This window comes from Thamnophis sirtalis, unplaced genomic scaffold (assembly GCF_051295495.1).
Source record: "Thamnophis sirtalis isolate CommonGarterSnake01/CBP01778 unplaced genomic scaffold, rThaSir2_p1.2 scaffold_9, whole genome shotgun sequence".
In the NCBI taxonomy this organism is placed as follows: Eukaryota; Metazoa; Chordata; class Lepidosauria; order Squamata; family Natricidae; genus Thamnophis; species Thamnophis sirtalis.
In genome coordinates, this window is record NW_028261389.1 from 587,278 (window position 1) to 610,218 (window position 22,941).

General features: G+C 54.7%; 1 protein-coding gene across 2 annotated transcripts in view; it reads right to left on the minus strand.

Moving 5' to 3' along the window:
- The window catches only part of SHANK3 (SH3 and multiple ankyrin repeat domains 3), a 217,480-nt gene that overhangs the window by 110,093 nt on the left and 84,446 nt on the right, over positions 1 to 22,941 (minus strand). For both annotated transcript variants that reach the window (XM_087722598.1, XM_087722599.1), the window contains exon 11: positions 7,276 to 7,481. In XM_087722598.1, the coding sequence (XP_087578724.1) occupies positions 7,276 to 7,481 (206 nt within the window). The remainder of the gene's footprint in view (positions 1 to 7,275; positions 7,482 to 22,941) is intronic.

A 22,941-nucleotide genomic window follows, 5' to 3' on the forward strand; every position in this document is an offset into this window, starting at 1 on the left:
ATCAACTGAGCGTATCTGTGCCTCCTCCCTATTCTCTAGGCCTCCAGAGAGGGTCCCTGGGGTCTTTATGTGTGTGGGGGGGAGAGGGAGGTCTTCTCCTCCTCCTGCCCCAGGTTGGCCACCATGTGCAAGGAGGACCAGAGAGGAGCATGGAGGGGCCAAGAGAGAGGAAGAGGAAGCAGGTGTGGGAAGAGGAAGAAGCCAGGAGAAGTGAGGAAGAGGAGGAGGAGGAGGAAGAAAGGCCATAGTTACCCAGCTGATGAGGTGACCCATGGAGAGCTGAGCATGGATGGTCATGAGAGAGATGAGCAAGAGGCACCACAGAAGAGCCGGCTGGCGAGAAGCAAAGGACCGAGACAGAGACAGTCACCAAAGGCGGCAGACCCCCGAGAACGAAGCCCCCTCCCCACCTCTTCTGGGGCAGGCCCACTGCCCCCACACACACCCAACCACCCCCCCAAAACAAAGTTGGACAAGGTGGGACGGAGAACGTTCTCCTGCGCCCCACATTCCCTCCCTCCTCTGACGACCACGACGGACTCCAACATTTCTGTTGCTAAATGAGACAGCGAAGGGACTTTTGCTCCATTCTATGACCTTTCCTGCCACTGCTGTTAAGTGAATCCCTGCAGTTGTGAAGCTAGCTGCACGGCTATTAAATGAATCTGGCTTTTACTCCGTTGACTTTGTGCGTCAGAAGGTGGCCAAAGATGACCCCGGGATGCTGCAACCGTCATAAATACGAGTCGGTTGCTAAGCATCTGAATTTTGATCAGGTGGCCCTGGGGACGGCGCAAGGGTCATCAGGGTGGACAGTGGCTTCTTCCCCCTGCAGTGGGCACTTAGGTGGCTAAAGGAAGGGCTAGAGGTTCTTTCCTACTGGCCCCTGCGGCCCCTCCCTCTTGCCCTCCCCCCCCCTGGAGACCCCGGTTCTGCTTCCTGGAGGCTGAGGAGAGGGGTCTGACCCATTCCGGGATTGGGTCCGAGAGGAGAACCAGGAGCCGAAGAGAGCTGGAAGGGACCCTGGAGGCCTTCTAGTCCAAAGCCTGGGAACTCGGGAGGAAGCAGCCAATCGTCCGGGGGTTCAAGACCCTCCAGGAAGAGGAATGGGAACATTGTCCTATGGGCACAACGTTGGTTTCAACAGAAGTAGAGCTAGTTCTCAATTTACGATCATTCACTGGGTTGTTGGTGGGGGATGACAGGAGGTCCTTGACTTACAACAGTTAATTTAGTGATCATTCAAACATTCAATGGCACTGAAAAAAGGGACTTAACGACCATTTTTCACACTTATGACCATTGCAATATCCCCATGATCGCACGATTTACAGGTGCTGGGCAACTGGTTCATACTTATGACGGTCGCATTGTCCTGGGGCCACGTGACCCCCTTTGGCCGCCTTCTGCCCAGCGAAGTCAATGGGGAGGCCGGGTTCACTTAACGACCGGTTGTGCGACTTGTTTAACGACTGCAGTGATTCTTTCAATGAGTGCGGAAAGGAAGTTTGTAAAATGGGGCAAAATCGACTTAACAACTGTCTCGCTTAACGACGGAAACGATGGGCTCCATTGTGCTTGTAAGTCGAGGGCCTCCTGCACCGCCACCCATGGGGAAAGCCCCCTCCTGGGCGAAGAGGGGGGGCCTCTCTAGGAACGGCTCTTTGGGGGGGCAAAGGAGGCTCACCTGGGCCAAGGAAGGGGGCGCACGGAAGGGGCGGGGCTTGCCAAGGGGGCCCAAAGGGGGCAGCTGGGCAACCTTGGTTAGTGGGTTGTAAGTCAATCAGGTGGCCGAAAGCCCCCTCCCTTTGCGGCCTCAGAGCCCCCTTTCCCCATTTCCTCCCGATTCTCCATTGGAGCAGCAGCTGGGGGGGGGGCTCTGTCTCTCTCTTGGGGGAGGGCTTCATTCTCTCCTGCACCCCCTCCCCACAAGTGACTCAGCCTCAAGGGCTGCTTTGGGAGACTCCTCCTCCTCCTCCGTCACCATGGCAGTGAGGCTCACGTCCTCTTGCGCCCCCTCCTCATCCTCTCCCAGCCTCGGCTGACCCTTCCCCAACTTTCCTTCCTAGCCGGCTGGCAATTAGCTCTCCTCCACTCCAGGCATTTTGAAGGGATCCTCTCCAACCTCCTGGCTCCCCATCAGATCTCCGCATCAAACAGCCTCTCCCGAGGAGGAGGAGGAGGAGGAGGAGGGGGGGGGCAAGCAGATCACAAGCAGTTTTGTAAGCTGACTTCCGATGCCTTGAAGCTGGAATCCCTCAAGGGAGGGGGCTTTGCAAGCGGCAGAAGAGCTACAAGGCCATCGCCAGGCCCGAGGGGAAGGGTCTCGCTGCTCGGGGTCCTGCCCTGAACCCAGCCAACTGGGGCTGCTACAGAAGCCACCCTCCCAGCCAATTTTGCTTCCCCAAAGGCCTCGCCTGGAGAGCCCCCAGACCTCCTCGTGGCTAACAGGGCCTGCTTGCTCCTTCAATGGGGGGCGGGGGGGGGAGCTGCCTGCAACCGGCTGAGACCCCCTGCCCACTTGTGCTTTGGAGAGACTCCCAGGATGGATGCTGGGGCCTCCCCTCCTGGCCTGGTCTTTCCGGGGAGAAGATCCAGCAGCCCCCAAACCCCCAAACCTTTTCCCCCCCGGGCGGAGTGGCGGTTCTTCCCTTGGCAAGGCCCCTGAGCCCCATTTGAGGGAGCAGAGATTCCAAAGAGCCCCTCCCATTGAAGGCCATCCTTGTAGTTTCTGGAGTGGGATGACTAATCCTTGTTTGTGGCACGTCCCCCCCCCCCCCTGCGAAGGGAGAGTAGGAGTAAAACCACCCTCGGTCGCTTATGCATGGCAGCATCGTGGGTTTACGGGGAGCAAAAGCAGCCGAGCAATTCCTCAGCCTCCAACCGTCAGCTCTGCACTCAGAGCCCCAAAAGATTCGGATCAGCCCCCTTGAGGGAGGACATGGGGGGGGGAGGGGAGGGTGGGCACTGCCCCAAGATTTCAGCCCCGGCTGCCTTTAAAGGAGGGGGCCAGCCCAGCCCTGGGAGTGCAAAGGCCCAGAGGACCAGGGCTCCCAAGGGGTGAGGCTGCCTCTGCGTCTCTGGCTGAGTTTCTGTCCAGCCAAGGGAGGCTTCTTGCCCAGGTCTCCTCCCCCCCCGGGCCCAAGCCCCTTCCTGCCCCCCCCCCCGATCCCTCCAGCCACAACTCTGGCTCCAGCAGGAACCCTCCTCCGAGTCTTTGGCGCCTTCTCTTCTTTACAAGGTACTCCTCGACTTATGACAGCTGCTTTAGGGATGGTCCACAGTTACAACGGCAGTGAAAAAAGTGACCCAGGGCCGTTTCACGCAGGCGCAACCTTTGCAGCATCCCTGTGGTCAGGGGGTCAGAATTCGGGTGCTTGGCAAGTGGTTCATACTTACGACCGTTGTGGTGTCCCTTTGACCCCTTCGGACCAGCAAAGTCAATGGCGAAGCCGGGTTCCCTTCACAACCGAGTTACTAGCTGCAGTGATTGTGAAGTGATTCACTTAACGACTGTGGTCGTAAAATGGAGCACGACTCACTCACCAAATGTCTCACTTAACAGCAGACATGTTGGGCTCAACTGTGGTCGTAAGCCAAGGACCAGCTCTACTCGCCCCCCCCATCTCTTCCTGCCAAGGCTCCAGCTTCACCTTTCCCTCTCTTTCACTGGCTGTGCAATGGGACTCCGGTGGCCCCCCAGGCCCCCCCTCAAGCCAGGACCCCCCCCCTCCACCCAGCTCCCTCCCCTCCCTGGCTCTGCTTTCCTCCCGGCCTCCTTGCCAGGCCGCCCTGCCCCTCCTCCCTGCCTTTGACTGGGCAGCTGAATGCTCCCCCCCCTTGCCCACCAGCCCCCCCCGTGCCCATTGAGAACATCCCCCCCCCCTTCAGAGCTGAACGGTTCCCCCCTTCCCCCCCTCTTTCCCCCCTGATTGGGGCCTCAATCTGCCATGGAGGAGGCTCCGGTCTCCCGCCCGTCTGCCTGGTGCCACGTGTGCCAGCCCACACAGGGGTATAAATAGAGGAAACCCGCCTGCCACCCTCCTCCAGGTCTGGGTTACAGGCAGTCCTCGACTTATAACCATTCATTTAGTGACCGTTCAAAGTTACAACGTCGCCTGACTTATGACCGTTTTTCACACGGTGAACAGTTTCCATAGGGTCACGTGATCAAAATCCGGCTCCTGTTTATGACGGTCGTTGGTCACAACCCGCAAAACTCAAAAGGGGAATCCAGGGGATTCCCTTTAACGACCAGGCTACTGACTTCACAGCTGCAGTGATTCACTTAACAACGAACCTCATGAAATGGGACAAAGCTCGCTTAACAACTTTCTCACTTAGCAGCAGAAATCATGGTCGTAATTTGAGGCCTGCCTGTACACAGATCCCAGGAGACAACTTCTTTTTTTTTAAAGTTTTTATTTTTCACTTCTTGAGGTTCCAGCACCCAAAGCTTAAGACCTCTGCTGGGGGCCACCCGGCTCTTCCCCAGCCCTCTCCCCCCAACTTCATTTCAAGCCTCGGGCCGTCTGCCAGGACTGTGGTTCCATCCACGGGAGCCCCACAGGACCCACCCACCCCAAGATGACTCCCCTTCCCATGTTCCAGAGCACCACCAATCTTAGCGCCTTCTGTGAATTTCTCCCACCGCTGAGCCTCCGAGGGATGAAGCCCAATTTGAATACGGAAGGACTGACGGACAGATTATCTGCCCACTCTTAGCGGCCCTACCGATACGGAGTGGCTTTGTCAAAGACCCTCCTCCCTTGGGTTGGTGGGAGATTGAGCGGGTTCCTCTGGGAGCATCTGCCATAGGCACTTCATCTGGACAGCCACCAGCTCTTGCCCTGCCCTCTGGCCCCTCTCGGCCCCTCTCGGCCCCTCTGCTGCCAATTCAGAAGCCGGGTGATTTATTCGGCACTTTATTCGGGTTGCTGATACTCGGATTCATCTTAGAGCAGGGGGTCTCCAACCCTTGTGGACTTCAAAGCTGGCTGAGGAATCCTGGGAGTTGCCCAGGTTGGAGCTACCCCATCCTAACACAGCCCTGAAGCCAGGGAGGATTTCTCCAGGTCTCCCCCCAAGCCCCCCACTGTCAGCATGAAAGGGACCTCGGTGCAACTTGTCCAATGGAAGGCTCTGCTTGTATCTCCAAGGGTTTCCCTTGCAGGGGGAGGGAAGGCAGAGGCCATCCCATCATCCCCTCCCTCGGCCTTTCCTGCAGCCCTCCCTCTGCTGCAATCTGCTTCTTTGCAAATATAAATTCTGCTGTTCTCATCTGACGAGTCACGGCTGGGCCACATCCTAAGTCCACAACGGAGTCCCTCCCACACACGGGGACGGCGTGTGTTTGTGCAACCCAGCCCATGCGCAACAGCCTGGTCAGGGAAAGGAGCAGGTCTCTGTGGCACCTGAAAGCCAATCCGTTGTGGGGAGCACATCAAAGAGCACCGGGAAGGGGGGGGGAGCTTTACTTTTGCTCCTGCAGTGAGCACCTCACCTGGCACACTCAGGCTGCACACGACACAACTGTGATAGGAGTGGAAAGAGAGGGTGAAGCCTCTTCCACTGAGCGTCCGTCCTTCCTTGCTGCTCTGCTTTCTCCAAACTTTGTCCTCCCTCCATTCCTCCCCCCCCCCCAAGATCTTTCTCCAAGTCTAGAACTTTCCCAGAGAGCCTTCAGCACCCGCAGGCGACCGTCCCTCGAGCCCAAATAAAGCCAGCACATCCAGAAGGAAGAAGAGCATCTAGACCAGTGTTTCTCAACCTTGGCAACTTGAAGATGTCCGGACTTCAACTCCCAGAATTCCCCAGCCAGCGAATGCTGGCTGGGGAATTCTGGGAGTTGAAGTCCGGACATCTTCAAGTTGCCAAGGTTGAAAAACACTGATCTAGACGGACTCCACACACAGAAGGCAAACAAGAATCGGCCTCATTGCAAAGACAACGGCCGAATTCCACGGACGTCACCAAAAGGTGCCCTTGCTCCACAGACGGCCGGCCAGAAACGCTCTCAGCCCCTTCGGCCTTGGAGACCCACGAGCAGCGCAGGACTTGGGGCAGCTGCTCCGGGTGCCCCCAAGGGCTGGTGGTGCTTGCTTGGATGCCGGCCCAGCCAGGGATGCACCAGGCAGGCTCCCCTCCTCTCTGTGCCCCAACGTCTCTCGCGTACCAAGACCCCCTTCTGGTTTTAGAGGGGCCTCTGGAGAGGACAACCGATGAATGGGGGCTGCGGGAGCATCTTTGCTGCAGCGATGAGTGGCTGCACACGGACGGACACAGGGGGGGCTCCAGAAGGCGCTGTGAGCATCCCACAGGCACAGCAGGACCTGCTCCGCCCTCCGTTTCTGAGCGGAGAAGGCCGCCCCAAGGCAACCAGGCTGGTTCTCCAGGTTGAAACACCGCTACAGCCCTGGGGTGGGGGGGCACAGACCCAGGAGGGAGGGAGGGAGGGGGGGGGCAGAGCTGCACAGCTACTGAAAATCCAAGCCCAGAGATAAAAGAAGCACCTTGGAGGGTCAGGAAAGGCAAAATGGAGCTAGGAGGGGAAAACGGGAGGGCTGAGTTCCTCTCCAGCCGAGAGAGGCTTCTTCCCCAGATCTCCCCCCTGAGCCAAGCACTCTCCTGCACCCCCAGGTGCCCTCAGTGACAACTCTTCCTCATCTGTTGCATGCACACAGCCCACACGGACGCACCCAGAATTGCCTGGGCTCCCCTGCCTCTCGGGCGGAGGTGGGAGACGGGCCCCAGCACAAAGGACAGGCGGAGGAGCCCCCCAGGCAACGCATCCCACCACCCGCAATTCACAAACCTCCCCGGCGCCTCCCTGGTCCCAGCCACTGATCTCCTGATGTGTCACGCTGGACCCAACCAATCCAGAAAGATAAGGGCTCTTCACACAACCCTCCCGGCGACAGCCGTAGCCAATGTTGGGGGCTGGTTTCCCAGGGCCAGCCGCACCCAAAAGCTAACCACGTTCAGAGCTAAGCAAGGTTTGCAGGAGGCCCTTCTTTAGCCCTGGAGGAAAAGCCCCGGGGGGGGGATTCAGACTGGCCTGGGACTGGAAGGGCAGGAAGGAAGCTGGGACCCCCCCCACAAAAGAAGAGACTCCCATACTGACAACTGATCCCCCCCCCCAACTCCTGCCGGGCCCTACAGCGCTCTTGCACCGGCTCGTCCCGGGAAGGAGACCCACTCCGAGCCAACGCCTGGCCCCGCCTTAGACCACCGGCTGCCCCTTCGCCCCCCCCCCCCCGGACCCTGGGGGCTCACCCTTGACGGCTTCTCCGCGGTTGAGCTGGATCTCGCCCTCGCCCTGCGGCGCGTAGCTCTTGACCACGATGAAGCGGCGGCCGGGCACGGCGCTGTACAGCTTCTTCTTGGGGCCCCGCAGCGGAGCCGGCGCGGCGTGCGGGGTGTGCTCCACGCCCGGCCCGGCGCCCGGCGCCCCCCCAGGCCCGCTGCCGCTCCCGCCGGGGCTGTAAACGAAGACATAGGTTACGCTGCTGATCCCGGGCGCCGGCGGCGGCGGGGGGGCCATGGGCAAGGCGGCCGGGGGCCTCGCGCGGCCCGAGAGCGGAGGAGGGGCGGCGGCGGGCGGGCGGAGAGGGGAGGCGAGGAGCCGGGCGCGGCCTCTCCTTCGGCCCTCCGCCGGGGCACTCAGGCCATCGCGGCCGGCCGGGGAGGTCGCCGCCGCCGGGAGCCGCACCCGCAGCCCGCCGATGGGGGCCCTGCCGGGGCGCCGCCGGGGCGGTCAGGCTGCCGGGCGCCGTTGCTGCCGCCTCCCGCTCCGGTCCGCGCCCCCTCCGACGGCCGCAGCGCCATGGCTCCACCGCCGCCGCCGCCGCCGCTCCGGACCCCCGCCCGGCTCAGCGGCCGCTGGCGGGACGCTGCCGCCCGGATCGGCCCCGCCGCTGCCGCCGCCGCCGCTGCTGCCGGCCGCCCATGACGGCGGCGGGAGGCGCTCGCTCGCTCGCTCGGCTGCCGGCAGCCACCGGCCGGGCCGCCCGCCTGCCTCGCCGGCTCCGGCTGCCTCCCCCGGCCGCTGCCGCTCGCCAGCCGCTCCTCCCCTCGGCTGGGCGGGGACCCACCGGCCCGGCCCCCCGCCGACGGCCGACTCGGGCTGTCAGACGGAGGGGAGGGAGGGGCGCTCTCGCCCCCGGGACGCCCTCGGCAGAGAAGCGGCAGGCCTTGGCCAGGCTCCGGGGCGTCCCGCTCGCTCCGAGCCCCCCGAGCCCTGGATAGGCAGGGGCCCCCGTCTCCCCCGGCCACTCCGGAGCCCCCCTCCTCGGAAAAGCGCCACACCTGGCTTCCCTGGGAGGGGGGGGCAAACTCCTGTTTCTACAATCAGCCGCCCAGCTGGGATCTGCCCTTGAGAGGGGTGGGGTGGGGCGGGGGGGCGATGCCCGAAGAAATGAAGGCTGCGATGGGTTATTAGGACAAGCTGGGACCCCCTCTCCCCTCCCATGGCAGTACAGAAGGTCCAACCTCCCCCCAGCCCCCTCCCAGCCTTTTCCAGTCCTGCTCAGGATATCCCTTCGCCCCCCCCCCAGCCCCCCATCCTCAAAGGACTTCTTTCCTTTCCACCCACAGAGCCCCCCCTCCTCCCCAGCACAAGAACCCCACTGGAGAGCCTGGCTTGCTGCCCAGCACCCAAACCGGTGGCAACAGCCCCCCTCCTCTTAGGCCCTTGCAAGCACAGGCAGACCCTCCCCATAAGCACAAACCAGTGTGCCCAGTAAGCCCAGTCCACACTGAGCCAGATTGGTTCATCCCCCCCCCCACTAACCTGCACCCCTCTTCCAGCTACCTTGGCTCCGCAAGAGGCAGTGAGTTCAAATCAATCATAGTTTCAAGCAGTAGGGAGCCACATTCGCAGCACTGCCTGGGGGGGGGGAGGCAGAAAATTGCCCCAGGGCTTCCAGAAACCCTCTGCCCCCCCCCCCACGGCCTGGCCTGCTACACACACCCACACACTCTCCCAAAATGACCGGCTCTGTCCATTGCAGAACATGGCAGGGGAAACCCAGGTCTCAGGGGAGCCAAAAAAGGTGAATTTGTCTCTTCAGAAGAGAGGAAGCTCCTTGGATGAGAAGCAAGAGGTTTTCAAAGAAAAACAAAAGAAAACTAGACAGCCCAGTTGCTTCTGAGGGACCTTTGGGAGCAAGGATGCCAAAATCCCCCTCCCCCGAAAGGAGCACCCCCAGAAGGGGACCCTAAGGCCTCCCTCCCTGGTGCCCTCCAGAAGGAGGCAGCCGGAGAGAGAGACACCCCCGCCAGCCAAAGGCTCATCTGGAGAGGTTTCCCTGCAACGACGGATCCTCCTGGACTTCCCACCCAGTATATTTAAAACCAAAGCAGCACTAGAAAAGTGACTAATGATCAGTCCTCACACTTACGACCATCGCAGCAAGACCAGCTGCTTGGCAACCGGGGGGTATTTGAGCCTGGTGGTTGCAGTGCGGGACTGCCGGCTCCTTCTGCGGCCTGCAGTTGGGCAGGATGAACCCCACCAGGCTCCAGGGTGACTCAGCCTCCCGTCCTCCCAAGGGGGGTCAGAGGAGGAGCCAGGTGGTTGGGGGCAGGAGGCCGACTCTCTCAGCTGCTTAGAGAGGACTGGGGAGCCCCCCAAAGCGGGATATGAGTCTAAGGGCTGTTGCTATTTGCCCCTTGGCCCTGGGTTCAGCATTTGCAACCTTCCCAGCTGGCAATCAGAGAAGCCAGATCTGCTTAAGGACTGCACGACTCACTTAACAACCGCAGTGACTGATTTAACAACCCCGGGCAAAAAAGGGGGTAAAATCAGGAGCGACTCACTTAACAAAGGCCTCGGTTAGCAATGGAACCTCTGGTCACAACTTGTGGTCATAAGGGCGGGACTGTTCTCCGGGGGAGCGGCAGCCAGCTCTGGCACCCCACAAAGTCACCGCAGAGCTGCAGCCTGACTCAAAGGCCCATAATCCACGTCCTGCCAAGTGCGGAGTTTTGGAGAAAGCACACACACCATTTCCACATCATTCCCCCCCCAAGTGAGGGGATAAGGATTGGGGAGGGGTCCATTGCAAAGCCGAAGGCCCTACAGAGACCCTGAGGTGACCCAAGGAACCTTTCCTTAGCGCAGTGGTTCCCAAACTTGGCAACTTTAAGACTTGTGGACTTCAACTCCCAGAATTCTCCAGCCAGCAGAGCTGGCTGGAGAATTCTGGGAGTTGAAGTCCAACAAGTCTTAAAGTTGCCAACTTTGGGAACCACTGCCTTAGTGGAGCAGCAACTGAGGGACACCCAGCCTTTCGAGGTGGTGCAGTGGTTAGGGTGCAGCACTGCAGGCCACTTCAGCTGACTGTTATCTGCAGTTCAGCGGTTCTAATCTCACTGGCTCAGGGTTGACTCAGCCTTCCATCCTTCCGAGGTGGGTGAAATGAGGACCCAGACTGTGGGGGCGATATGCTGACTCTGTAAACCGCTTAGAGGGGGCTGAAAGCCCCATGAAGCGGTATATAAGTCTAACTGCTATAGCTATCTATCTATCTATCTATCTATCTATCTATCTATCTATCTATCTATCTATCTATCTATCTATCTATCTATCTATCTATCTGTGTGAAATGAGGACCCGGATTGTTGTTGGGGGCGATATGCTGACTCTGTAAACCGCTTAGAGAGGGCTGAAAGCCCCATGAAGCGGTATATAAGTCTAACTGCTATAGCTATCTATCTATCTATCTATCTATCTATCTATCTATCTATCTATCTATCTATCTATCTATCTATCTATCTATCTATCTATCTATGTGAAATGAGGACCCGGATTGTTGTTGGGGGCGATATGCTGACTCTGTAAACCGCTTAGAGAGGGCTGAAAGCCCCATGAAGCGGTATATATATCTAACTGCTATAGCTATCTATCTATCTATCTATCTATCTATCTATCTATCTATCTATCTATCTATCTATCTATCTATCTATCTATCTATCTATGTGAAATGAGGACCCGGATTGTTGTTGGGGGCGATATGCTGACTCTGTAAACCGCTTAGAGAGGGCTGAAAGCCCCATGAAGCGGTATATAAGTCTAACTGCTATAGCTATCTATCTATCTATCTATCTATCTATCTATCTATCTATCTATCTATCTATCTATCTATCTATCTATCTATCTATGTGAAATGAGGACCTGGATTGTTGTTGGGGGCAATATGCTGACTCTGTAAACCGCTTAGAGGGGGCTGAAAGCCCTATGAAGCAGTATATAAGTCTAACTGCTATTGCTATTGATATTGCTATTCACGGTCGACACAACACAACTGCTTTCACAGAGATCACAACTCCCAATACGATGCTAAGTGAGAAGCACAGGAGTTGTAGCAAAACAGCCAGAAAAAAACAGTGATTTATTAGTGATTCTAAGGCCACCCAACTCTGGATGGTATACAGGTTAAAAACACAATTCAACAAGAGCCCATTAAATAATAGTTATTCTTCTCTTTTAAGATGATTATAAGTGGAAGGCTGGTCCTTGAGAAGGCTCAATTATTCAATCGATTCAACGCAGAACAGAGTTGGAAGGGGCCACGAAGGTCTTCTAGTCCAACCCTCTGCTCAAGCAGGAGACGTAGTATACCAATTCCAGGCCAATGGCTGCCCAGCCTCTTCTTAACACCCTCCAGTGATGGGGAACCCACAACTCCTGGAGGCAACTTCTGCTCCACAGGTTAATGGTTCTCATTGTTGGGAAGCTTCCCCTTAACGTCCTCTTGGTTTCCTTGAGGGTCCCTTGGGCTGCAAGGAGGCCCCATCCGTCGATCCGGAGGAAACCAAGGCTGTTCTTTGGAAGCTCCAATACTTTGGCCACCGAATGAGACTCCTGGGGGCTCTCTGGGCTCGGGGCTTTCCTTGGGGACATTTCAAGACCCAAACAGGTAACCTCATCAGTGTTATTCACTAGCACTGATGAGGTCACCAAGTTGGGTCATGAAACGCCTGCAAGAGACCCACCAAGCTCAGAGAGCACCAAAGACTCCACAGTTCTCCTCCTCTTCCTCCTCCTCCCCAACACCACTAACGCCTCCCCCCGCTTTCCTAGCACTGATGAAGTTACCTAGTGGGCTCATGAAAGGTCTGCAAGAGAAGCAGCGAAGAGAGCACCAAGGAACCCTCCTATCAACCCTGAGCTGCAAATGTTCTTCTTTCTGAAAGGCCCTGATCTTGGGGGAGGAAGGAGAAGGGGACCCAATGAACATGGCATGTGGACAAACCCTGGGAGACGGGGGCCGGACAGGGAGGGGCCTGGTACGTTGTGGACCTCCTCTACCCATAAGCTCAGCAGTGTCTCCTGAGCAATTCCTCCTCCACAGGGCCTTGAGTAGGGCTGCTGGCCAGCCATTCCCCCCCCCCCCACAATAACAGTGGGGAAACAGCTGACGGTCTGCCATCCATGTTCTTTGGGGCACAATTCCTTCTTTCCGCGAGGCCCTTTTCTGTTACAGAGGGCCCCCCTCCTGAATGTGGGCTCCTCCGCACGTCCAACCGCTTCCTTGGGGCTGCACAAGCAGCTGCTTCTTGGCAGGACTTGGAAGGAGAAAGGAAGGGCAGCAGGGATCCTACAGGAAACGAAGGGTGGGAAGGCTGCAGGGAGGCCACTCCGGAGGATGAACAAGCGAGATTTAGGCGGATTAGCTGGTCAGAATTGTCGTTGTCGTTACGGCAGACTTCTCGGTCCCTGGGATCCCTGTCAATCACTCCGAAAGAAACCCTCAGTCCTGGGGGGCCCTGTGGGCGATGGACCCCTGGAGGTTTTTAAGGAGGGCCTGGACAGCCATTGGTCTGAAGTGGTGCAGGGTTTCCTGCCTGAGCAGGGGGCTGGACTAGAAGACCTCCCAGGTCCCTTCCAACTCTTTCATTCTGTTCTACGCCCGTTTTCGTTTTAAAATCCGTTCCATCTTTATTTGAAAAATAACTGTGTGTTGTTTTATCTTTTGCTGCTTGTTTGCTTTTGGCATTGAGATCAGAAAGAAAGGAAAGGGCTGGAGAAGTCGGGCGCGCCTTCTCCGCACGGAGGGATTCATCTGAAAGGCCAGGGGAGACAACAGAAGACAAGATAAATGCGCCTCTTCGCTCTTCCGGCCCTTCAGAAACAAATGCGAAGGGAAAAAAAGACACACTGGATTTTCCTCCGCTTATTTCTGTTTCCAGTTGATAAGGCGACTTCATGAAGAGCTGCTAATTGTGCAAATATTTAGATCCAAAAGCTCCCGGGCGAAGGGGGGGGGGGCGAAAGAGGCGCCCCAAGGGCAGGTTTCCTGCTTGTGCACGAACCTCCGTGTGAAGCCCATTGCAGGCGCAGGTCCCCGACTTACAACCATGCGTTTAGAGGCTGTTTGAAGTTTCAAGGGCACTGAAAAAAGCGGCTTATAGCAATAGCAGTAGACTTATATACCGCTTCATAGGCCTTTCAGGCCTCTCTAAGCGGTTTACAGAGAGTCAGCATATTGCCCCCAACAACAATCCGGGTCCTCATTTTACCCACCTCGGAAGGATGGAAGGCTGAGTCAACCCTGAGCCGGTGAGATTTGAACCGCTGACCTGCTGATCTAGCAGTAGCCTGCAGTGCTGCATTTAACCACTGCGCCACCTTGGCTTATGACCATTTCCCCACACTGACACAACGGTTGCAGCCAGAGGGGACACCAGAGCCCTCCCCCAGGATTGCCAGGGCTGCTCCGAAGAAGAGGGGCTCAACCTGTTCTCCAAGGCCCCCGAAGGCAGGAGGAGAAGCCACGGGTGGGAACTAATCAAGGGGAGAAGCAACCGGGAACCAGGAAGGAATTTCCTAACAGTGAGGACTATTACCAGTGGAACTGCTTGCCACCAGAGGTTGTGGATGCTCCAACGTTGGAGGTTTTAAAGAAAAGACCGGGAGGCCATATGGTACAGTGTTTCCTGCTTAAGCAGACTAGAAGACCTCCAGGGTCCCTTCTGACTCTCTTATTCGCTCTGTCCTGCTGTTCTGTTATTCCGCCTGCGTCGCTGTGAGCAGCTGCAGCACCTTTGCCTTCCAAGCGGTGGAGTCAGTAACTTCTAGGGAGGGAGTCTGTTGTAACGTTGAATGGTTATTCAGCGAAGGAGGCCCAGTTGAACTCAGGATTTCATCCGCTAGATTTCCTTGCCTTATTTTATTTTTACTTTCTTTGATTTTCTTCTTCTTCTTCCCTTCCGTAAGCCGCCCGGAGTCCTTCGGGATTGGGCGGCCTATAAATAAAATTAAACTTATAAACCAAACTTATAAACTTCCTTCACCTGCTGTGCCCAGCCCCAGCCTTCCTCTTGGCACAAAATGTTCCATAATTCAACTTTAACCTCTTTTTGCAGCCACGTAAACTAGCAGACCAACAACAAATATCCTTCCCCCGTTTCTTTCTCTGTCCCACCGAAGAGGACCACTCGTACCCGTAACTCAAGGACTTCCTGCCTTCCCTTCTGCAGCACAAATGAGGCTTGTGAGGGAGCCGCGTCAAAGCCCTTCGCGACGGAAGTTGCCATGCTGGAAAAGAAACCCCAAAGCCACAAGGGCAGAACTGCCGAGGACCCTCGCAGAGAACACTCAATCCCACCAGCCCGAGATCTGGGAGAGAAGATACTGGAAGGCGGGGGGGGGGGGGGCTTCTGCCCTCTGGGATCCACCACCCAGGGAGAATATCGGAGTTTGTGAGTTCTAGTCCTGCCTTGGGCATGAAGCCACTGGGTGGCCTTGGGCCAGTCCCTTTCTCTCAATCCAAGAGCCGAGGGTGGCGCAGTGGTTAAATGCAGCACTGCAGGCTACTTCAGCTGACTGCTAGTTCTGCAGTTCGGCTGTTCAAATCTCACCGGCTCAGGGTTGACTCAGCCTTCCATCCTTCCGAGGTGGGTGAAATGAGGACCCGGATTGTTGTTGTTGGGGGCGATATGCTGACTCTGTAAACCGCTTAGAGGGGGCTGAAAGCCCTAGGAAGCGGTATAGAAGTCTAACTGCTATTGCTATTGCTAATCCTAGGAAGGAGGCAATGGCAAACCGCTGGTGGAAAACCTTGCCGAGAAAGGTTTGAGGCCTTGTCTGGGAAAACCTCCAGGATCAGAGGCCGTTGGAGGGAAGGGGGGGGGGGAAGGGACACGAAATGGGCCACAGGCCGGAAAGGACCTTCAGAGGCCCTGAGCTCCACAGATCCAAAACAGGCAAGCTGCACTACTCCCTGCTCTGCTCCCTGGAGGCTGAAGAAGCAGGAAATCCTCGGCTTACAACGGTTCATTTAGTGACCCTTCAAAGTTACAGCATCACTGAAAAAAAGGGATTTATGACCGTCTTCCACACTTGCAGCCATTACAGCATCCCCTGATCGAAGTTCGGAGGCTTGGCAACTGGCATGGACTTCTGACGGTTGATCCCCTTTGGAGAGGCTCCTGACCAGCAAAGTCAACGGGGAAGCCGGATTCACTTAACAACCGTGTTACTGACTTAACAACGGCAGAGATTCACATCACGACTGTAGCAGGGAAGGTGATAAAATGAGGCAAAACTCACTTAACAAATCTTCTCACTTACTAGCAGAAATTTGGGGCCCAATTGTGGTCGCAAGTCGGGGACTCCGTGATTCCTGCCTTTGAATTCTGACCTTGAAGCGGATGGCTGGGAACTGTCCATGGTACCCACAGAAAAGAGAATGAAGGGAATGCCAGAGTCGGAAGGGACCCCGGAGGCCTTCTAGTCCAACCCCCTTCTCAAGCAGGAGACCCTGCCTCATTTTGGACCAATGGCTGTGCAGCCTCTTCTTAAAGGCGATCTCCAGTGATGGAGCCCCCACAACCTCTGGAGGGAGGCTGTTCCACTGGTTAATTGTCCTCACAGTCAGGAAATCCCTCCTGAGTTCCAGGTGGCTTCTCTCCTTGATGGGCTTCCATCCGTTGCTCCTTCTCCTGCCTTCAGGGGTTCTGGAGAAGAGGCTGAGCCCCCCTTCTTCTTTGGGGTGGATATTGGAAAGCTGCCCCCCTGCCCCCCCCGTCCTTCTCTTCATTAGACCAGACAACCAGCGACTCTTCCTCCAGGACTTTTATCCCCCCTGTTGCTCTTCTCTGCCCTCTTTCCAGGCTCTCTGGAGGACGGGCGGACGGCCAGGAGGCCAAAGGCTGCCAGACCAGGAGCCTTGCACAAGACCATCCTTATTGGATCCCAGCCTCCCACTCCTCAGTCCACAACGCCGCTGGGATAGCAGGGCAGCCGAACAGATGGCAATCAATGCCAGCCTTGGAACAAGGGACCCGTTGGCAGACACACGCCAAGGCCAGGCTGCTGAAGTAGCTTTCCTGCCTGCAGAAAGGAACCTTTTGAAGCCGCAGAGAGCAGAGCAAACGTCAGCGGGCAGAGGAGACGTTTCAATTCGTTGCCCAGAAGGACAATGCAGGGGATGAGCAAATAACCTGGATCTCAGATGGCTCGCTCTCCTGAGCCCTGCACAAGCCTCCCCCCTGCAAGGGCATGAGAAGGAAAGTGGGGGGGGGGACAGACAACATGGTGTGAGGGACACCCCCCCCTTCCTCTGCCTGCAGGCAGCAGGCAGGGGTCTCCACCTGGTGGTGCCTTCCAGCTGGGCTCGGCTCCTGCTCTCAATGCCCAGCAGGCTGATGGGGAGACACCCTGCACTTGGGGGGGAGGGGCATCTTCCTTGGATGGGTGCAACACGCCCATTTCCTGGAATGCAAATGTCTAAAACTGCTCCCTCCCCCCTCTTCGTCCCTCCCCCTCTGTTCCATTGGCTGATGAAGAGTCAGTCCTCAACTGAGCCCAGCATTCCCCTTGCTCAGTAGTTGTCCAGTGAATTTTGTCCCATTGTACGGCCTTTCTTGCCACGGTTGTTAAATGAATCACTGCAGTTGCTAAGTTAGGAACACGGTCATTAAGTGAATCTGGCCTCCCCATTGACTTTGCTTGTGGCAGACTGTGTGTGTGCGGGCGTGTGTATGTGTCTGTGTATCTATCTATCTATATCTATCATCATCTATCTGTCTATCATCTGTCTTTATGGGTGCTATTAATCACCCATAAAGCCCTACATGGCAGTGGATCTGGATACTTGAGAGACCGCCTTCTGCCAATTACATCCCTACGACCGATAAGATCTCATAGATTAGGCCTCCTCCGTATTCCATCGGCCAGCCAGTGTCGGCTGGCAACTACAAGGAGGAGGGCCTTCTCAGCAGTAGCCCCGACCCTTTGGAACGAGCTCCCCGTGGAGATTCGTACCCTCTCCACCGTCCAGGCCTTCCGCATAGCCTTGAAGAACTGGCTCGCCCGTCAGGCCTGGGGATAGGATAGTTACCCGCCCGAATGATGAGTGTTTGTTGTTTGCTATTTTATTACATGTTTTGTCCTACTGTCTGTATTCCCCTTTCCCAGTTTTTGTGTGAGCCGCCCTGAGTCCCCTCAGGGAAAAGGGCGGCCTACAAATTCTAATAAAATTCTAAATTCTAAATTCTGTCTGTCTAATCTACCTGTCTGTGCGTGGGGGGGGGGGGCTGGGAGTAAGCAACGGCCCCTGTGGGTTTAAGTTCTCCTTGGACGCCCCGTTTGTCCTTCTGCATCCAGCACCAGTGCCTGGAATCCCCCTGACCTGGGTGGGAGCTCTGGAGGAGACCCACTTGGGGGCCCTTGTTTCAGTGCCGTCACAGCAATCATTAAACACGTGTTATTAAGTGAGGACCACCCATGTCTTCTCACTTGTTCACATCTAGTCCTCTAAGGCCCCCGCATAATAGATCGCCAAGCATTAGGCCCTCCGTATAAATACCACTGTGTTAGAATAACACATGGCTTAAAAATGGAGCGTTTGGAGCAATGGATGGCCTCTAGGGCGAGACCGGACAGTAGGTGAAAGTATTGATCAAGCTTTATATTAACATTTTATGGGAGCAGCCTCAGTTTCTACAAATGTTACTTTTATCATCCTATATAGCTTTTTCTAGAGCTCCTATATTTTTGCTTGTTCTTTATTATATCTTCCTGTTGTTACATACATACATACATACATACGTGTGTGTGTGTGTTTTCGTAGATTTTCACGGGTGCTGGTGTTGTTGTATTTGGGTCTTTTCCCGTGTAAGATTGAGATTATCTTGGCAACGTTTCAGCGAGGTCTCACTCGCTATCTTCAGGCTGGTGTTTTCGCCTGAGGATGGCGAGTGAGACCTCGCTGAAACGCTGCAAGACAATCTCAATCTTACACAGGAAAAGACCCAAATACAAGAAGACCAGCATACCTACACCCGTGAAAATCTACAAAAACATTGCGTGTATGTGTGTGTGTGTGTATTGTGTCACAACCCCTGGTATGCCCAAATATAGGAGGGAGCATACTGCTTCCCTTTTTCTGTCTTTCAGCTCACCCTAGGAGCCATCCAGGCAGAAAGCCATTTTTTTATGTTGCCTTTGTTACATTTGTGTTGCACTAGTCTCCCTTTATTTATTTATCAGCACAATGCAACACATACACACACACACACACACACACACACAGACATAATATAATATATATTATAAATATATAATACATTTTTTTAAAAAAAATAAATGCCTACAATGGCTTGTTGCACATGTATTCCACCTTCCTTCCAAAGTTTTTAGTGGCCAAAACAGTCCCTCTTCCAGATTAAGAGTCAGACCATGGAGTCTAGACCAATTCAATTCAGAATAGAGCTGGGAGGGACCTTGGAGGTCTTCTAGTCCAACCCCCTGCTCAGGAAGGAAGCCCATTTCAGACAGTCTCTCCTTCAAAACCTCCAGTGATGGAGCCCCCACAACCTCTGGAGGGAAGCTGTTCCACGGCTCAATTGTCCTCACTGTTAGGGGGTTTCTCCTTAGTTCCACGTTGCTTCTCTCCTTGATTAGTTTCCATCCGTTGCTTCTTGTCCTGCCCTCGGGTGCTTTGGAGAATAAGTGGACCCCCCTCTTCTTTGGGGCAGCCCCTCAAATATCAGAACACTGCTCTCATGCCACTCCTAGTCCTCCTTTTCTCTAGACTGGCCAAACCTAAATCCTGCAACGGTTCTCCTTATGGTTTAGTCTCCAGTTGTCTAATCATCTTTGTTGCTCCTCTCTGCCCTTTTCCCAAAGTCTCAAGATCTTCTTTTTTTGTAATGGGTTGAGCAAGACGGGAGGCAGCCTCCCAGGGGCGGCCTTACTAAGGCTCTATCAAGCGGTGCTGAGACTTCAGGTGGTTTTGATTCTGTGCCTCTGTTTATACAACCAAGGATTGTGTCAGCGTTTTCGGCTGGCTCCCGTTGAAGGGATCGTCCACTAAGACTCCAAGGTCCCCCCTTGCAGTTCCTGAGCCAGGGTTCACGTAACTGTACTTGTGCCTTTGGCATTTCCTGCTTCAGGGCAGAACCTGACTTTTCTCCACCTTCAATTGCATCGTGTTGGGTGGGGCCCCTTGTTCAGGCCTGTCAAGATCTTTCCAGATCCTGAGCTCGTCTTCCGGGGTGTCGGCTGTTCCTGCCAGCTTAGGGGCATCTGCAGACTTGATGAGTTCCCCTTCTATCCCCTCATCTAAGTCATTAACGAAGATATGTTCATAATCCCTGGTGTTTTCAGCAAGATACGTTGAAGATCAGAGATGTCCACTCTTGGCAATTTTAAGACCTGGGGACTTCAACTCCCAGAATTCCCCTGTGAACCGTGCTTAAAATCACCCAGCCACGTAAGGCTTAAAACCAGCATGGAAGTGGGCATCAGAGGGATTTTATAGGCCTCCTAATCTGGATTGCTCTTGACGCTGCCTCTTTGCCACCCACCAGATGCCTCTGAGCATACAGGCTGGGGATGATGGGAAGCCTGATTTAAGCGGGAGAGCTTTAGAGGAGGGAAAACAGCCTCCTTGCTAGAGGCGGAAACCATCTCAAGGGGTCAAACCCCACAGCTGGGGGAGAGTCTTCTACACCAGTGTTTTTCAACCTTGGCAACTTGAAGATGTCTGGACTTCAACTCCCAGAATTCCCCAGCCAGCATTCGCTGGCTGGGGAATTCTGGGAGTTGAAGTCCAGACATCTTCAAGTTGCCAAGGTTGAAAAACACTGTATCTACACCAGCAAAGCCCACGAATGGAATGCGAAGCGTCAGCCCCCGCCCCCCTCTGTTTCCTGGAGGCACCCAGCAAACTCCCTCTGGAGGCTGGAGTGTCTTCCTCTCATTTTACAACTCCTGCGCCGTGTGCGAGAGTCTGCCAGCCTTTGAAGACGGTTTGACGGCTGGTGGATAATGAGCTGCCTGGGATGTTGGCGCTGCCGGCTCCGTGCTCCTCCCGGGAGGATGCGGTTGCTAAGCGAGGGAGAGGAAGGCTCCGCATGACATCATCCAGGATTGGCAAGACACATCCCAGCAAGAGGGCTCCGCGTGGCTCACTGGGGGCTCCGATTCAGCTGCACCCATAGAAACAGCCAAAATCTTAGGGCTCCAAGCCAGCAGGAGGAAGGGTGACTTCTCCTCACCACCTGTATAGGAATAGCCCTTAGACTTCTATGCTACGTCATGGTCTCTTAAAGCCCCCTCTAAGCGGTTTACAGAGTCAGCCTCTTGCCCCCAACCATCTGGGTCCTCTTTTTACAGACCTCGGAAGGACGGAAGAGTGAGTCAATCTTGAGCCGGTCAGGATCAAACTCCTGGCAGTTGGCAGAGTCTGCCTGCAATGCTGCATTCTAAGCACTGCGCCATTATGACTTCCTTCCTTCCTTCCTTCCTTCCTTCCTTCCTTCCTTCCTTCCTTCCTTCCTTCCTTCCTTCCTTCCTTCCTTCCTTCCTTCGCAGTTAGCAATAGCACTTAGACTTATATACGGCTTCACAGTTCTTTCCAGCCCTCTTTAAGCGATTTACAGAGTCAGCTTCTTCCCCCCACCCCCAAACAATCTGGGTCCTCATTTTAGTGGTCTCAGAAGGACGGAAGGCTGAGTCAACCTTGAGCCTGGTGAGATTTGAACTCCAAACTGTGGCAGAATCAGCCTGCAATGCTGCCCTGCAACCCCTGAGTACTTTTATGAACCTGGCTGGGCTTCCTCATATGCAAGGGGGGGGGGGGCTTGGCCAAAGAAGGAAGAGGAAGGTATCAGTTTACATGTAGTCCTCGACTTATGACCACAACTGAGCCCAACATTTATGTTGTGAGACATTTGTTAAGCAAGTTTTGCCCCATTTTACAACCTTTCTTGCCACGGCTGTTAAGTGAATCATTGCAACTGCAACACGGTTGTTAAGTGAATCCACCTTACCCCTTGAGTTTGCTTGTCAGAAGGTGGCAAAAGGGGAATCACGTGACCCTGGGACACTGTGACCGTCAGAAATGTGAGACAGTAGCCAAATGGTCCAAATTTTGATCATGTGACCACGAGGATGCTGCAACAGTCATAACTTCAAGACCCGGTCGTAAGTCCATTTTTTCAGTGCTGTTGTTTGCTAGGGCCTGGCTTTGCCAAAAACTGGAAGCAAATGCCAGTGCTCAGCAAAACCGTCATAAAATGAGTCCCCGTGGCTTCATGATGTTGCGGGTGGATGTAACTGCAAGAGGTTTGCTGAATGCCTGACATGCGGACAGGTGGCCATGGGGGAGGGAGGGGGAGGATGCAGTGGTGAAATTAATTTTCTTTTACTACTGGTTCTGTGGGCGTGGCTTAGTGGGTGTGGCTTAGTGGGTGTGGCTTAGTGGGCGTGGCTTGGTGGGCGTGGCTTGGTGGGCGTGGCAGGGGAAGGATACTGCAAAATCTCCACTCCCTCCCCACTCTGGGGACAGCCAGAGGTGGCATTTGCTGGTTCTCGGAACTACTCAAAATTTCCGCTACCATTTCTCCAGAACCTGCTGGATTTCACCCCCGGGTGGATGGTTGCCAGTATTTCAAATCCAGGTGGTCCCTTCAGGTAGTCTGTCGTAACTTCAAACAGCTGCCAAGCCACTGGTCCTAAGTTGAGTCCTAAGTATCTGCAATTGTCCCAGGGCCCCAACCTCAAGACCCGAGAAGGATGAGGAGGCACCAACGTCGCAACGATACAACGTGCGGTCTCGATGCACCAAGACTGCAGCTGATACTTTTGCTGTTAAGTGGTCCAATAGGACCTAAACCATCCCGCAGAGATGGTGAACAGGAAGAATATGTCTTGCTGACCCCAGGAACATCGCAAAGTCCCTGATCGATGCAAGATAAGTTCTTCAAGCTGGCAACAAAAAATCCAGCCAAGGCTGACGAAGTCGGGGCGGCTCCAAAACAGAAGGATGCGGAAAGAGAAAGTGTTTCCAGTTGGTGAGGAACTTTTACCGTTTTAAAAAGAGACTGCCTATAAAAAACTTACAATTAATTTAAATTGGAGAACAGAAGAAATAAGCGGCGGAATTAAATTTGCAATGGTTTCGGACAGTGGGTTATCTTACTTTTTAAATACTATCTTTATGGATGGAATTTATGCAAGCTTTTTAAAAACGAATGGATTAAATTGTCTTCTTCTATTTTTTTTTCTTTTATTATTCTCTGTAACCTATGGATTAAAATTTTCCTCTTTCATTACTGTGGGTGTTCTCCTAACTCATTCAAGAATCAGACCTTTTTTAAAACTTGAAATACAAAAAAGATACAAAAAGAAATAAGGAAATTTGCAACAATAACACTGCTACTCGGAGGCTGGAAGGTTTGTGTATTGGAAACGAAACACTCTTATTTTTCTCACTGATTATTATGGCTTGGCACTACAAGGCCTCACTGCTTGGTTATAGAGAGTGATAAGAAGGAAAGCATACAGATGTCCCTTTGAAGTATATCTTTAACCAGAGAAAAGTGAAAACAAAATATTATTGTGAATCTATGCTTAATCTTATTAACCTTCCAAGCTAGAGCAGCTGTGTTTGTTAGCTGGAGATAATGGCACAATTTCAACAGCAG